The following is a 17,180-nucleotide window of genomic DNA, read 5'->3' on the forward strand; positions in this document are numbered from 1 at the left end:
AAAAAAAAAAAAAAGAAATCCAGTGGACCATCACTGTTCTTCAAACTAGGTTGGGTGGGTATCTCTGAGGTTGTGTATAGCATTAGTGTAATACATGTATTAGAGTATTAAGAAGCAAGCAAAGTTTTGTAGACCGTACATCTGAAAATTTTAAAAGCTCTAAATGTGTGTTTTGTCCACTTGGATGATGAGGAGAACAATCTCATGGAAACAATTAGGTTTTTAACCTTGTATGCATACTTGCAAACAATGAGACCTTTTCTGGTTTGATTTATTGAATTTGAGCAGCTTTCAAATTGGAATGAAAGAGGCACACCTAGGTGTGCATATATATATAGGGGCTTTAAATTGCATCGATGACCAGTGTGTGCAAATTTCTCATGGTTTGTTGGCCAGTTATATAGATGTTCTGGTCTTGCGCTAACCTTTCTAGATGGCGAGGCTTGAACTCACTCACCTAACAATTTGAACTTGCTTAGGTTCTAAGTTCTTAGATCCCAAGTATGCTCTCATGTAGTTTTCTTAGTTTTTGAAAGCAACGGTTTGGCCATATTTTATGTTTTCCTGATTTGATCACCATGAAGGTTATGAGGATATATGCTTTGGATTATCCTCTAACGAAAAAGAATCATTTTCAAACTAAAAAATTATAGATGAATGAGGTATAATCCACTTCCATTTATGCATTTTATATAAAAGTCTGTTTCTAGGGACAACGTACAATAGACTGAATAGAGAAAAATTACAGGAAGTTGAGTAAACAAGGTGGAAGAGAAAAATTATCCAAAAAAAAGTGGTAGAGAAAAAAAAAGAAAGAAAAAAAAGAAAAGAAACAAGGGTGAGGGCGGGAGAGATGGTGAGTAGACAAACATAGCACAAAATCAATGGATTATAGTTGAAGAATGGAAGGAAGGAAGCTTAGCTTCAAGGCAATGGGGACCCTGCAACCAACAACTAGCATCCCTTATGTGGACACTTCAGCATTAGGTGACACCAAATATCCCTATGCCACCCTCTACCTGGTTCCATTCATATAACACAAACTCCTCCTTCACCATCTCCATCACCATTTCTCCTTCCTTCTCACGGCTGACACACCCGCCATGGAAGCCAGCGCCGGACTTGTTGCCGGTTCTCACAACCGCAACGAACTCGTGGTCATTCATGGTCACGAAGAGGTACGTAACTTGTTTGATTAGCTAGTGCAAAGAAAAGGTTATGATCTTATGATGACTCCTTGTTTGTGAGACTAATATGTGATGTGAATGGTGCAGCACAAGCCTTTGAGGAACTTGGACGGCCAGGTTTGCGAGATATGTGGAGACGAGGTTGGACTGACGGTGGATGGAGACTTGTTTGTGGCTTGCAATGAGTGTGGATTCCCTGTGTGCAGGCCTTGCTATGAGTATGAGAGAAGAGAAGGCTCTCAGAACTGCCCTCAGTGCAAAACTAGATACAAGCGTCTCAAAGGAAGCCCCAGGGTAGAGGGAGATGATGATGAAGAGGATGTGGATGATATTGAGCATGAATTTAACATGAATGAAGATGATCAACACAATAAGGGTATCAAAAACAATGAGCAAATCGCCGAAGCAATGCTGCATGGAAAGATGAGCTACGGAAGAGGACCAGATGATGAGGAGAGTTCCCACTTCCCACCTGTGATTGCTGGTGTCAGATCCCGCCCGGTAAGTAATAAGCACCTAGCTATCTACTAGCTAGCTGTGTTCTTAACACAAGCACTGCTACATAACAGCTATATGCTGTTATGTAGATGTTCTTGTTTTATAGATATTCTTGTTCATTAACAGCTATATGCTGCTATTCAGGTTAGCGGCGACCTCTCATACTTATCTCATGGTTATGGGGATCAGCCTTCTTCATTGCATAAACGAGTTCATCCATATCCAGCTTCTGAGCCTGGTATGTATAAATTTAAAAATGATCAAATTCTTTGTCAACAATACATCATGTATATATTGGACCAAGTACTTTTTCACTGACCCTCATGTTGCAAATGCAGGCAGTGAAAAATGGGATGACAGGAAAGATGGAGGGTGGAAAGAAAGAATGGATGATTGGAAATTGCAGCAAGGCAACCTGGGAGGGCCTGAACCTGATGACATGAACGACGCAGACATGTCAATGTAAATGCTTCATACAGAGATCACTACATTTTTATGTCTACTTTTGAAGTAATATATATATATATATATATAATGTGAACTTCAATTGGTACTGCAGGATTGATGAAGCAAGGCAGCCACTGTCAAGGAAAGTATCAATTGCATCTAGCAAGATCAACCCTTATAGAATGATCATTGTAGCTCGGCTGTTTATATTGGCTGCATTCCTCCGTTATAGACTTATGAATCCGGTTCATGAAGCACTTGGTCTCTGGTTAACTTCTGTCATTTGTGAAATATGGTTTGCAATTTCATGGATCCTCGATCAGTTCCCTAAGTGGTACCCTATTGAGCGTGAGACCTACCTTGATCGCCTTTCACTCAGGTATACATATATATAAGCACTCATCACTAATGTATGGAACACACAAACTAAGCAGAACTTGCTATTCCAGTGTCATCTTCTGCTTAATTGGTTAATATCTGATTTTAAATAGATATGGAACTAATATTACATTATTACATGTGTAACTAATGCAGGTATGAGAGGGAGGGTGAACCAAATATGCTCTCCCCTGTGGATGTATTTGTGAGTACTGTGGATCCCATGAAGGAACCTCCCCTTAATACAGCAAATACAGTCCTTTCTATCTTGGCCATGGACTATCCTGTTGAGAAAATCTCATGCTACATTTCTGATGATGGAGCTTCCATGCTAACCTTTGAGGCCTTGTCCGAAACAGCAGAATTTGCAAGGAAATGGGTACCCTTTTGCAAGAAATTTTCTATTGAGCCTCGAGCCCCTGAGATGTACTTCTGTGAGAAGATTGATTATCTCAAGGACAAAGTCCAGCCAACATTTGTCAAGGAGCGTCGAGCCATGAAGGTAAGTTTGTACTAATTGACCCCTTCAATCAAGGCTTAAGATCACAGAGGCTGATTATTTTTGTTGTGTTGGTGCAGAGAGAATATGAAGAGTTCAAGGTTAGGGTAAATGCTCTTGTGGCCAAAGCCACAAAGATTCCTCCAGAAGGGTGGATAATGCAAGATGGGACACCATGGCCTGGAAACAATACCAAGGATCACCCTGGTATGATTCAGGTCTTTCTCGGTCACAGTGGAGGCCTTGATACTGAAGGAAATGAGCTCCCTCGTCTTGTATATGTGTCTCGTGAGAAGAGGCCTGGCTTTTCACATCACAAGAAGGCTGGTGCCATGAATGCCTTGGTAAAATTGAGTTCACTCTTCTCTTTTTCTTCTGTTTGATCACATTAAGCTCATAGTCTCTTAACAACTTCTATGCATACACATTCAGGTCCGCGTCTCTGGAGTGCTCACCAATGCTCCTTTCATGCTCAACTTGGATTGTGATCACTATGTTAACAACAGTAAGGCTGCAAGAGAGGCCATGTGCTTCTTGATGGACCCTCAAATTGGAAGGAAGGTTTGCTACGTCCAGTTTCCTCAAAGATTTGATGGCATTGATAGGAATGATCGTTATGCCAACAGGAACACAGTCTTCTTTGATGTAAGTCACTGAAGGAAATCAGCTTATCCCCATTTGATGAACTGAAGTGATATTCATTTTCACTTTGTCTTTCAGATTAACATGAAAGGTCTGGATGGAATCCAAGGTCCAGTTTATGTGGGAACAGGATGTGTTTTCAGGAGGCAAGCTTTGTATGGATATAATCCTCCAAAGGGTGCTAAGCGCCCAAAGATGGTAAGCTGTGATTGCTGCCCATGCTTTGGACGCCGCAAGAAGCTTCCCAAGTACTCCAAGAATGATGCAAATGGAGATGGTGCAAACCTCCAACTACAAGGTGATCATTAACATTCAGTGTTACTCACCAATTTGATACTTGCAGATACAAAATTTTATGGCCTAAAGTAAGACTTATGTTCATGTTGAGTAGGAATGGATGATGACAAAGAGGTATTGATGTCCCAAATGAATTTCGAAAAGAAATTCGGACAGTCAGCTATTTTCGTGACTTCAACTTTAATGGAACAAGGTGGTGTGCCTCCTTCCTCAAGCCCTGCGGCCATGCTTAAGGAAGCCATTCATGTTATCAGTTGTGGTTATGAAGACAAAACTGAATGGGGAATTGAGGTAAAAATCTAAACAATATCATTATCACAGTTTTGTTGAATGAATCTGTCTAGAGTAGATCATCTTCATTCTTTACTGACTATAATTTCCACTTTTGCTTGTGCAGCTGGGTTGGATTTATGGATCTATCACAGAGGATATCTTGACAGGGTTTAAAATGCATTGCCGTGGTTGGAGGTCAATTTACTGTATGCCCAAGAGACCAGCATTCAAGGGTACAGCTCCCATCAACTTGTCAGATCGGCTCAACCAGGTTCTTCGTTGGGCACTAGGTTCCATTGAGATTTTCTTCAGTCGCCACAGTCCTCTCTTGTATGGCTACAAGGGAGGAAAGCTCAAATGGCTTGAGAGATTTGCTTATATCAACACTACTGTCTACCCTTTCACCTCTCTTCCTCTTCTTGCCTATTGTATCCTCCCTGCCGTCTGCTTGCTCACCGATAAATTCATCATGCCACCGGTAACAACTTATAGTTATCTTTTACATTCAATCATAAGATAACATGATCAAGAAATGTTTAGGGAAACAAAAATTTAAATAATATTTAAAGAAAGAGTAGATGCATACTGTTATTATCAATGACACACACAGTGAAGAAATAGGTGTTTCCTGATACAAAATAATCTGATTCTAGAAATTTTGACAAATGAATGTGGTAATCTGACCAAGTTTTTTTTCATTCCAGATAAGCACTTTCGCAAGTCTCTTCTTCATTGCTTTGTTCATTTCAATCTTCGGCACGGGCATTCTTGAGCTGAGATGGAGTGGAGTGAGTATTGAAGAATGGTGGAGAAATGAGCAATTCTGGGTGATTGGTGGTGTGTCAGCTCATCTCTTTGCTGTTATCCAAGGTCTCCTGAAAGTTTTGGCTGGAATTGACACCAGCTTCACTGTCACAGCCAAGTCTTCAGATGATGAGGATTTCGGAGAGTTGTACGCCTTTAAATGGACAACTCTACTAATCCCTCCAACTACTATCTTGGTCATTAACCTTGTTGGAGTAGTCGCTGGTATTTCAGATGCTATAAACAACGGGTACGAATCATGGGGACCTCTATTTGGAAAGCTCTTCTTTGCCTTCTGGGTGATTGTCCATCTATATCCATTCCTTAAAGGTCTGATGGGGAGGCAGAACCGTACGCCTACAATTGTTGTCATATGGTCAGTGCTCCTGGCTTCTATATTCTCCTTACTCTGGGTTCGAATCGACCCATTTGTGATGAAAACCAAGGGACCTACCACAAAGCAATGTGGAATCAATTGCTAAAATTACTTGTATCTCGTCTTTCTTGAAATTTGCATCTCCAGAGGATACACATACTTGGCTTTACAAATTATGAAGTCTGTACCAATAGAAAGGAGATCCATCAGAGTGAATAAAGCTAGAGTATAAAGGATTTTGTAGCTTGAGTGCAATGTACACAGTTTTGTATTTGTAAGTGAATTGGAAAAGTTATGCTATTTTGTTTTCTTCAGTTACTTATTCTGTTATAGATGGGATATGATTAGACGACCAACTATAAGTATCCTACTTAAAAAAGAAAGGAGAACAAAACTTTACCAGTGAAGATAGACGGCAGACCAGATGCTTGCATCATGGTACACCTTAACCAGTGTTGAATAACTTCTTTTTCACCAGTAGTCTCCACAAGAACAAACACCGTCTTTGAAATGATGGAATCTATTAGCATCCCTAACTACAATAACTCTCTGTGTGATCATGGATATAAATTTAGTTGCATTATGGCAATCTAAACAAACCCGTAGATTCTTGATGATTCTGATTTCTGTTCCAGGTGCCGTAGAAATAAGGGCAAAAGCAATGGCCAACTTCTCACTATGAACATTCATCATTAGCTCTTTCTCTTCCTCCTCCACATCATGTAATGCAGTTCCTGTTTCAGTTTGAAATCCAGCCTCCCTCATCTTTCCTGTTAACTTGTCTAGCATCTTATAGATTGCTGTTGCTTGAGGATGGGAACGATCACCACAGGTGAAGACATGTTGGGTGTCACCAATCTCAAGAAGAGTGCATCCAGGAGTCTTTGCCAAATTTCTATGCTTGGCTACCTGCCGAACTGAAGCAGCCTTTGGAAAGTTGCCATCAGCTGATAATATATTAGAGAGCAAGACATAATATCCTGTATTATCTGGATCCAATTCAAGTAGCTTTTCAGAAGCCAAACGTGCGAGTTTGGTGTCTTTGTGTATCTTACATGCACCAAGCAAGGCTCCCCAAACAGCAGAGCCTGGCTCAACCGGCATTTTCTTTATAAATTCCAAGGCCTTCTCCAACTGTCCAGCTCTGCCAAAGATGTCAACCATGCAGGCGTAGTGCTCAGCTAAGGGCACAAACTTATGGTTATGAACCATTCTATGGAAGATATCATCTCCTTCTCTCACCAAACCAGCATGGCTGCAAGCATACAAGACAGAGAGAAAAGAAACACCGCTTGGGGGAATCCCGGAATCCAACATATCATTAAAGAGTTTCATTGCTTCATGGCCATCACCATGGAGGCCATAACCAGATATCATGGCATTCCAAGTGACTACATTTTTCTCAGGCATCATGTCGAATAGTTGCCTAGCTTCCACAATGCTCCCACACTTTGCATACATGTCAACTAAAGCAGTCAACACATAGATGTTAGACTCAAGATTCTTGCTCTTAATCAAACCATGAACCCATTTCCCAAGACTTAAAGCTCCAAGCTGAGCACAGGCAGAAAGAATAGTAGTAACAGTAGTAGGATTTGGACTGAACTCGGACATCATTTCTCGGAAAAGAGATATCGCAGTGTCTGTATGCCCATTTTGGGTATAACCGGATATCATGGCATTCCAAGACGCCAAAGTTCTCTTTGCAGACTCATCGAAAAGCTGCCTCGCCGAATCAATCTCATTCAGTCTACAGTACACAGTAACTAAAGCAGTTGAAACAGAAGGATGTGAAACAATGCCGGATTTCACACAGAAACTCTGAAGACAGCCACTGAGCTGCAGATGACCAAAAGGGCAAGACACAGGAACCAACCCCACAATGGTGCTCGAATTAACTTTCTTCCCATACCCAAGCAACTCCTTAAAAAGACCAACTGCCAACACTGTCTCATTATTACAAGTATACCCGGCAATCATCGCATTATAACATATCAAATCCGGCTCACCAATCATCCCAAACACCCTCCTGGCAGTCTCAAGCTCCCCACATTTCGAATACAACGAAACCAACCCAGTAAGCACATGGACATCATCATGAAACCCAGCTTTCACAGCCAAACACTGCACCCACGTCCCTGCTTTCAGCTCCTGCAGCTCCGCCACGGCAGGAAGCAATGTCGCCAACGTAGTCGAATCAAAACCCGTCCCACCCGCAACCATGTCTCTAAAAACACGCACCGCGTCAGCATTGTAACAATTCCTCACCAACCCCGAAACCATCGTGTTCCACACCACCGTATCCTTTTCAGGCATTTCGTCGAACACCTTCAGTGCATACCCAACTCTCGAAAATTTAAAGTAGAAGTCGACCAAAATCGAACCCACGTACAAATTCGAACCAAGACCGTCAATAACGGAATGCGCATGTAGCAGAGCGCCATGTTTCTCGTCGTTAAACCCGGAAGCGGCGGACACGGCGAAAGCGTAGGTGTACTTGTCAGGGGAGAGAGTGGTGTTTTTTCTGAGGTGGGTGTAGAGAGAGACCGAAGACAAAGGAGAAGCGTTGGCGGCGAAACCTTTGATGAGGACGTTGAACAGGAACAGGTCGGGTTTCGGGAAGGAGAAGACGAGGTCACGTGCGTGGCGTATGGCTTTGAGGTCGGAGAACTTGTGGGTGAGCTTGGTGATGATGACGAGGTCGTTTTGGTAGCCATTGAGGATGATCTGGGCGTGGGTTTGGGTTAGGTGAGAGAGTGTGGTGGCCTTTTTGAGGATGCTGAGGAAGAGGTTCCGGTCTCGGTGTGCGTATGAGCAGCTGCTACTTATGTTTCTGCTAATCATGTGTGTTTTGTCTGATGAGTTTGAACAATGGCACGGCGGCAATGTCATATAATGTGTTTTGTCTTTTTTCAATTATACAAGCTCTCCCGACGATGAATTCGTCGGAAATGGTTTTGGCGAAATGGGCTCTTTCTTTTTTAAGAGACTAATCCATGTCGGAATCCCAAAGTTGTTAAAGTGGCCAATGTATAATTGGAGTCTAATGCAAGCCTGCAATGCATAATTGGAGCAGTTCACTTGCACGTTATGATCTCGCAACACCACACCACTGGTGCTGCTCTATTTGATAGGTTCAAGTGTTTAACTTATGGTAACCAAAACTTCGAGGGGCAATGGTTTTGAATTGAAATGCAAGACAAAACAAGGAAAGCCATGATATGGAGGGTTACATATATTTTCTATTTCATTTCCTTTGAACTTTTGCATCTACATTGACATTGAGTACTATGCTTCCTTTGCATTTTCTTTTCATTTGCGTAATACAAAAAGCTACTACCCGTGGAAAGCATGGAGCCAATGGCTCTTTGCTCAAAGAAGTGGAATATGATGTTGACATTCCATGGCTGAAAACTAAATTTACATTCACAGAGAACCGAGGAGACGCTTTTATCTCCGCTTGAGTATGTTTTCCATCGGAATTGCTTGTATAATTAGCTTAGAGGCTAGTCAGGGTCAAGAAGGTGTCTTGGTTGCCAAAATTGGCTGCTGACAGTTCCCAAATCTTGTTTCATTTGTATGAGTTGCGTCTTAAGGCTGTATTCCTCGACCTGCTTGGAAGAAGAATCAGAAGTTAACAGAAGCCAATTATTAAATTAAAAACTAGAACACAGAATCAACTTGGACAGCACAAGAGTTCAATAGTTCAATATACTACATGACTGTACTACTGAGCACAGGAAATGTAGATTTAACAGAAGCCAGAGGCTTGCGGAGATGTCTAAGTTGCAGTGTTCAAATTCTGGTCTCTTTCCTTCAGAAAGACCTTGGTCAGATCCATGATCCTCTAGGAATAAGGTCAGCGCTGCTCCACCCCGTGGAAGCAAACATCTTACTATTGATCCCATTAATCATTCATATATACGGCTGATGAATACACCGAAAATTCTACAGCGCACCCGGGTGCGCCGCGCACCCGTCGTCTCCACCGTCGATTTTGAAAAAGTCAAAAGGCTCTGTTAACTCCGTGTCAAAATCGACGGTGGAGATAACGGGTGCACTGAATAGGCTCTCTGAATACACAAGCGAGAATTCAAGATCTAATTGAAGACTGAGTTACTATAGTATTTTCACTGTTTGTTGAAACATATGGCCACATAATTGTACCTGCATAGCTGCTGCTGAAGCCAGCAATGATTCACATTCGTCAAGCATGGCTTTCTCTTGCGCTGCTACAACAGCAAGTTCTGAAACCAAACCATTCACGCCCTCCACCTGCTCAAATAAATATCAAGTTTCAAAATGCTTAGTACATTCTTTCAAAAGATAATACCCACCAAAGACAAACTTTGGTTGCAGAAGATATGCAACCTCTAAATTGGTTGTTACTGCAACACATTGCATGTCAAGAAAGTATAGGAAACAAAAGGGTTAAGACATCACTACATGATTGTTGTAAAAGTACAAAATTATGAATCTCACCCTAGAGAGCAAAGAGCATATGGAGGATCCCATTGCCTGCATCACATCAACAGCAGAGCAAATAGCTACCTTCAAAGAGTCAATATCCGTCTGCAAAAGTATAGTATGCTTATACATAACTTTCAAACGAGAAAGTATAATTTATCTTCCTTGCGACAGATAACATACCCTTGCCCCTCCAGTTATTGGAAGACGGAGAGTGCTTGCCTCCAAATCTTCCATAGCCCCAGAAAAAGCAGCAATATGATCTCTTTCAAGTAAAGCCCAGTCATCAAGATAGTCCATCTGATCAATTGTGATTCATGCAAGGATGGAATCATATTAAAATTGAGACCATTGACAGTAAACATAAGAATTCCAACATAAACCGAGATGAAAAATGGATCCAAGAGTTAACACAGAAGCTTTTGAACTAAGATATATATATGCCTGACATGATTTACTATTTCCAACAAGAACCTCTAGCTTAGCCCAGTTGCTCACTGATCATGATAAAGCCGCAAAGTATAGTTTTTTTTGGTTTCCTTCATCATCAACTCCCTCTTACATTAGACAGATGGATATTTAAAGGAAGTGGTTCCCATTATTGGATAACATGGCCAGTTTCATAGCTATATCAAACTGCCTAGTGGGGGATAAGCTACACGCTAATTCTTAGTCATTTATATTTGTGCACATTATATCGATGTGTTTACTTAGAATCAATGCACCAAATGGAAATATTGACAAAAATGTTACCACTTTTGTGCAAAAGAGGCATTACCTGACCATTCAATACAGACTTCAGCTTAAGCTCAAGATTTAACTGCTGGAGTTTGATTCTTTTCCTGATTACTGAATCCCACAAGCTTAGCGTAGTGTTCCACACATCCAATAGAGTTCTCTGCATCATCAATTAAATATCTTATTTAATTTGGCTTATCCTTTCAGAAATAAACTCAAATTACATCTCTTACTAACTGATAGTTCCTAGACCATGCAACACATCGATAAAACCAAGCAGTAATCTGTACAAACTAGACCACATGCTAACAATCAGGACTCTCTTAACGTATAACAAGACATGAAAAAATGATCACATATTATGATATGGATATAGTTAACAGAATGAGTTAGGCAGAAATATATGAATGAGTTAGGCAGAAAGATATGCCTAAGAGTTTGCAAATTACACAGACAACCCACCTCTGCAGTTACTTTCTGAATATAAAGTATAGCCTCTGCCCTGGCATTAGTAAATCTCCACTGCAAAAATCTATTGTGAAGTAGCCGCAGCTGATGAGCATCTTCAACGTAAGCTGCACTCTTTTTCCCCTTGAAATCAGCAATGAAACTAAGCACAGAAGTTGCGCTGCTCGATTGACAAGAAGTACTCGAAACCCTTGTCTTCGATGGACTAACACCTCTAGAAGGAGGAGTAGACGGTCTTGAAGACCGAGATGGACTGGCACCTCTTGAAACAGAAGGTGAGAACATTGAGGTCTTACTAGGAGAGGACGGTCGCGAAAGGGATCTGACTTTAGGAGTTGCACTTGACAACCTTTCTGAAAGCCTATTAGAGACAAGCTTATGCAGTGAACTCTCATCAACTGAATTCGATCTACCAAGTTCATGAGGTGCTGATAACATCGCAGCATCACCACCCGATTTCTGTACAGGCTTTCCCAAACGATCAGCTGCAGGCATTCGTCTTAGCATAGGTGCCCCAACTCCGGGAGCTGGTGTGGCAAGCTTAATGATCCTAGGCCCAAGATCCATACTTGTGTTTAATGAGTTGGAATTGGAATTTAAAGACACTTTGCCACCGATTCTACTAGGCCATCGATGCTGATCTATCAATCTAGAATGCACACTCTCCACAGGTTTCGAATTCTCTGATTGATCAGACACATTCTTCCCTCTAAGAGGGCTCCTCTTCCTCTCCGGTGTGAGCTTCCTCGGAGCTGTCTCCCCCTGTCTATGAGCCACATTGGACGAAGACCTCAAAGTCCGATCCGATAAAGCACTAGTCACTGCAGGCTTCTCCTTCTTACTAACACTAACAGGAATCGAAATCGTATCAGACTGAAACGAAACGCTCAAGCTTCTCATCGTTGAAGGCCACAAGCCCCCTTCAGGCAACCGACCATTTCTTCTCGACGAAACATCCGCCGCTGAATCCTTCACCGGCGTCGATTGAGACGACGGCGAAGGAGGCGTGGCCGGCCTCCTCCGGTCCGCGGACAGTGATCTCTTCGGCGCCGACGATGATGATGATGATGGAGAACGCGGCGTTCTCGAAACGCTTGGAGATGAAGAACGTCCGACGGTTGCGGTTGAGGTAGGCCGGGAGGGCGTCGGTGACTTGTAGCGGGAGCTGACTTCCCGGATTCGAGGGCGGCGCGTGGCGGCGGCGATTGAAGAAGCTGCATTGTACTTTTCGGCGGGAACCAACGGTGGTCTAGGGATCTCCCTGCGGTCTGATTCACCTACATCCATCCACACCATCCAAATCAGACCACATTGATCGCGCTTTCCTTCACTGGCTTACACCCATTAAATCCTTCTTCACTTAATCTCGATGAGGCATCTAAACAAGATACTTTTCTCTGCAATAAATCTGCCACAAGGCCAAAAAAGTAAAGAGGCAGTCTGGAAAGAGCAAAGAATAATAATCAGAATTAAAAAAAAAGCATACATCTTTACAGAGACTCAGATCCAATTGGGAACAATCACTTTCACAATTCATACAAAGAAGCCCGAATTCAGAAGAGGGTGGTGAGATCAGGGTACACAACATTTGGGGCAAAAAGCAAGCAATGTGGGCACAGCGATTTACGGAAAGTGGTGTGAGAGACGGTTATGAGAAAAATTAGAGAGGTTAGTGGTTTTGAACTTTTGATAACATACACTAAAACAAAAACTGCAGTGTGGTGTAGGGTAGGGGGGGGGTACCCTAGGAAAGGGCACAGACTGGAGAGTTGAGAGGGAGATGAGGATGCAAGATAAGAGAGAGAAAGAGAGAAAGGGAAAGGGGGTGTGTGTTGTGGGTGGACAAACTGGCTTTTAATTTCGTGGGTGGTCCTTTCTCACGGGACTGCCATGGTCGGTTGGGCTTGAAACGGGTCAACTCCAAAACCTACAACTACAACATAACCTCCTCAGCTCTTTTCTTCAATCAATCTATCATAAGCACAACTAAGCAAAGCAAAAACCAAGCTCTTCTTTCTCAATTCTCACTTACTCTCCAATGTTTTCCATAAAAGAAAAACAAACACTGAAATTGCAATAATGCATGATCAATATCCTAAGATCAGCTCCTGCAAAGTTACTTACTTTACTAACATTGTTTTATGGGTTGTTCAGACTCTTAATTTTTGTGAAAGATTAAATAAGAATTACTTGATTCTGAGAACTTTGTTTGTGAGCTTAATATTATAAGCTTCAATTATTCGAAGGTTGAATGTTGCAGGTGGTAATGTTCTTGAGGGAGATGGAAAAAGACATGGAGCTCCACGTGGACGAAGGATCATTGTCCATCCCCATGAATTTACAGTGTAAAAAAATTAGAAACCAGGAACAGAATTGAGAAGCAGATACGAATAAACAATTAACCCTAAAAACACATCTTTATGTTGGAATTAACGATGAAAATACCAATTTTTGTTTTGACCCCATTGAAATAACTTTTTTTGCTTCAAGATTTAGGAACAAAAACCGATAAAATGCAGAAACAAATATATATAAATTAAATTGAAGAGAAAATTGAATCCAAGGAGTGAGTGATCCATGACATTGAACGGGGTTTTGTCTCTGATGTTGAAGGACACGTTTCAGTGTTTCAGTACAAATCTCTCCCTCCAAAAATAAATTCATTGAATCTAAATTGAAATTTCAGAGATATATATTGAATCTCTACCTTAATTAGAAATGAAAAATTGATGATCCAGATCAACAAAAACCATAGAATCAGAAGCGAGGGAAATCCGAGACTCACCGAATTAATGTTTCGAGTTTGAGCTCGTCGAGAAACCTAATTGCAAAGCGGCGCGACGAGGCTTAGAGGTTTGCCGAGAACGGAGGGTGGGCTCGTGGCGGCGATCGGAGAGTCAAGGTTTTCCGGCGGGAGGGGGTTTCTTGATTTGTTTGAAGCAGAGAGGAGGGAATTAAGGAAAGCTTCAAAGGCTACGGTGGTTGATTTGAGGAAATAATTAAAGTTAAAGTGTGGGTTTTTTTGAAGACCAATTTAAAAGAGCAAAAAGGGAATTTTAAATTTTTGAATAAAATAAATAAAAAAATGGGGGAAGAAACGGTTACAGTTTAGGAGGGACCGGGAAAGGACGTTGTTTTCGCGCCACCTCTTTTGGCGCGTTTCTCCTGCGTTACGCCCACCCGAACCATTATGGACCAGATAATGATGTTATTAATCGAATTAATTGACTTTCTTTAACATTGGATGAACTTAATTACTGCGAGCATTTTAAAACCATAACATACCATCTTATGAAAATAACCACCACATGTGGTCGAGTTGGTAAAAGCCTAAGTGTGGAACCCCTATACCAGGTTCGAATCTCAGCTGACGTTAATTAGAGTTAAATCCTAATTTATTCTTGATGGCCAGGAGAAGAAAACATTCTGACATGATCTCGGAAACATTCTGACATGATCTCTCGACGCAGATTAGTCTCTAAGCTTGGAAATGAATTAACAGATTAGATGAGTGTGTTACTAACTTGTTAACGTAACCGATGTTGCTTGCTCGATCAGTTGCCCTCACTCTTAAAAAAAAAAATAGAGGAGTATATAGAGTTGAAAATATGACAGGGATACGATTTCTATATATGGAACGAACCATATAGCTCAATTAGTACGATAATTATGTTTTAATCAATGGAACATGTTTTAAACATTTAGGGAAGCTGAATAACAGCCAACTAATGTATAATAATCAACCCTTGTAACATATATAGTCCAATGTAGAACAGATCAATGGTCAAGGGAAGCGATGGAATCATGGAAGGGAATTCTTTATTCATAAGTTAACTATCAGATTTTGGTCTTAATAATAAGTAGAATCCAAACCTACCGCAAGCAGATAGTGACCAAGCAGAATTTCTGGTTAATCGCTTCCAACAATTTGCAGGGGAGGATGAGGTTGGTACGTGAAAGCTAGAATAAGAATGGAGAAGACGATATATCACCGTACCAGCAAACAATTAATAGAAATCTCCTCCTCAACTACATTAACCACAAAACTAAGCGAAGATTAATAATGCACTAATCCAAATCTGAAACAATAATCAAGCAGGTTGATACTGGCTAGTGAATTTTATCATATCGGCCAGCAATTGCTGAGCTAGCTAGTTAATTGTACTGGGGGTCAGGGCTAAGTTAATTACATTGATCATCCTTGATATTTAGTGTTTAATTGACCTGCAAATACTTGGCAAGCCATCTGTATAGGAGTCACTTTCACAGCTATCACTGTGTGACCAACCAAGAATCATGTCCCTGGCTATATGCATGAGTATAATTACAAGTGTACGTGTTCCATTCAATTCTCTCACAAGAAGCAAACAGTCTGTTTTGTACGTTTCTTGCTGTCAAAACTTTAAGTTTCTGGGGAGAAATGTCTGGTAATTTCTTGAAGTGAAATTACCAACATTAACAAGCATCCACTGGTGAATGGCGAGCAATCATCATTGTATGAACTAATCAAGTAGGTCTTTCCTTGGCCTTTATTTTCCCTCCACCACCACTTCAAAATTCTACATGATAAAAAGTGCTTCAAGTCAAAATTAGTTGCTTTCTCCTTCTGTCAAAAGCAGCTTCTGCTAGCTTGTTACTCACAGTGTCATACTTTAACTCGATCGATCCTCTCATCTTTCTGACCAAAAAGAGGGACGTCCTTCCTATCATCATTTGTTTAATCCGTAATTTGATGTGTTAGTTCCTCCCTAGATTGGCAGTTTGGCACTAACTAACCAGGCATTATGCACTGGCACTAGTATCGCATCCCTGCTGCTGCTTTTAGCCGAAAGCCGGAAACCGGCCCCATTTACACTCATGTACAGCAATATTGATCGATCGGAAGTTCACAGGAAAAGTTAGTATTCGACCCAACAAAGTCATGGAATCAACCAGTAAAATATCAAAAATATCCTCGATATTTCCTCGAAATTTCCGTTTTTTACAATTACCGATATTAATTTTCATATATTTCTAATATTTTATATTTAGTCTATTTTTGATCAAATATACAACTTTTAGATAAAATTTAGTAAAATTTCCATCGATATTCGATATTATCTCGATATATCTATCGAGATTTCTTTTTTTTCAAATCATCGAAATTTCCATAATCGTCGATATATCGACTCCTTGCATGGAATATATGAAGCGGAGCATGAGATAGACTAGATGATCTTGGTAGATGAACTTGCACAATATTCTACAGCAATCACCACTTCATGTGACCAAGTGTTTAGTTGGGAGAAGGCATCGAATAGACACTTTAACTAGCAATTAAAACATGGATGATCAATCATACTCTAAAGTATTACAAAAATATCTCTGAATTATTCCTCTTCTGGGAACGTCTACAATTTTTGGCCCGACGACAGCATGTAACGCAGATACTGTGTATCTAGAGAATTGTATTTTCTATAGGCGAAGTCCTTTTTGATACTTTGGACTTTGGACACATCATATGTTCAACAACTATCTGCTTCAATTAGAAGTTAAAAGCCTAAATTGAACGCCTTTGTGAGTTTTCCCCATCTCATCGGGCCTACAGTTTCCTCTGGCTTGTTCTTACCTCCAAATACAAACAATACACCAGAAACAACGTTCATATATAGCATATTATCATGAAATCAATAGAGATTAAGCTCGTAATCAGAGACGGAACTAGAATTAAAATCCTGGATGGGCTGCATCTTGGAGTTAGTTTTGAGGAAAGACTCCTACTGAAATTTAAGGCAAAGTTCTTTGATTGATAGCCATTTTCCTAAATAACGACTGAGTTAGACAAAAATTAGAACTGAAAAAACGGGAGAGGCTAAAATAGGAGGTTGGGAGGTGTTTTCTTTACTTAATCATATATGAAACACGTAGTAAGTTTTGTTCCACAAAAATGGGTAGGCTGCAGCACACACCAGCCACCCCCTGGTTCCATGCCTGCTCATAGTTAGGTGAACATGCATGTCATTCCATGTTACAATTTAGAATGCTATTGAAAAATAGTTTGTAGTGATTACAATATGAATGTACATGGATAATGCAATATTGAAATGCAGATTCAGCCAAATCTTCT

General features: G+C 40.9%; 3 protein-coding genes across 3 annotated transcripts; 1 reads left to right on the top strand and 2 right to left on the bottom strand.

Annotated features, from left to right (window-relative positions):
- Window positions 1-1,019: 1,019 nt before the first annotated feature.
- Window positions 1,020-5,705, top strand: LOC101293708 (cellulose synthase A catalytic subunit 7 [UDP-forming]-like). The gene is made up of 12 exons (XM_004287096.1): window positions 1,020-1,178; window positions 1,275-1,688; window positions 1,830-1,923; window positions 2,024-2,147; window positions 2,245-2,511; window positions 2,667-3,012; window positions 3,090-3,353; window positions 3,442-3,654; window positions 3,730-3,949; window positions 4,043-4,239; window positions 4,346-4,699; window positions 4,926-5,705. The coding sequence occupies exons 1-12, from the start codon at window positions 1,104-1,106 to the stop codon at window positions 5,505-5,507; spliced, it is 3,150 nt and encodes a 1,049-aa protein (XP_004287144.1). The 5' UTR covers window positions 1,020-1,103; the 3' UTR covers window positions 5,508-5,705.
- Window positions 5,706-5,872: 167 nt separating this feature from the next.
- On the bottom strand, window positions 5,873-8,245 carry LOC101292455 (pentatricopeptide repeat-containing protein At4g30700-like). Its single transcript, XM_004288676.1, has one exon. It carries the CDS (start codon window positions 8,243-8,245, stop codon window positions 5,873-5,875), a length of 2,373 nt encoding a protein of 790 aa, XP_004288724.1.
- Window positions 8,246-8,774: 529 nt separating this feature from the next.
- On the bottom strand, window positions 8,775-12,361 carry LOC101292745. The gene is made up of 6 exons (XM_004288677.1): window positions 11,069-12,361; window positions 10,647-10,766; window positions 10,052-10,168; window positions 9,884-9,973; window positions 9,569-9,676; window positions 8,775-9,012 (listed from the first exon to the last, which is right to left on the bottom strand). The coding sequence occupies exons 1-6, from the start codon at window positions 12,359-12,361 to the stop codon at window positions 8,908-8,910; spliced, it is 1,833 nt and encodes a 610-aa protein (XP_004288725.1). The 3' UTR covers window positions 8,775-8,907.
- Between the last annotated feature and the right edge of the window lie 4,819 nt (window positions 12,362-17,180).

This window comes from Fragaria vesca, linkage group LG1, assembly GCF_000184155.1.
Source record: "Fragaria vesca subsp. vesca linkage group LG1, FraVesHawaii_1.0, whole genome shotgun sequence".
Taxonomy (NCBI): Eukaryota; Viridiplantae; Streptophyta; class Magnoliopsida; order Rosales; family Rosaceae; genus Fragaria; species Fragaria vesca.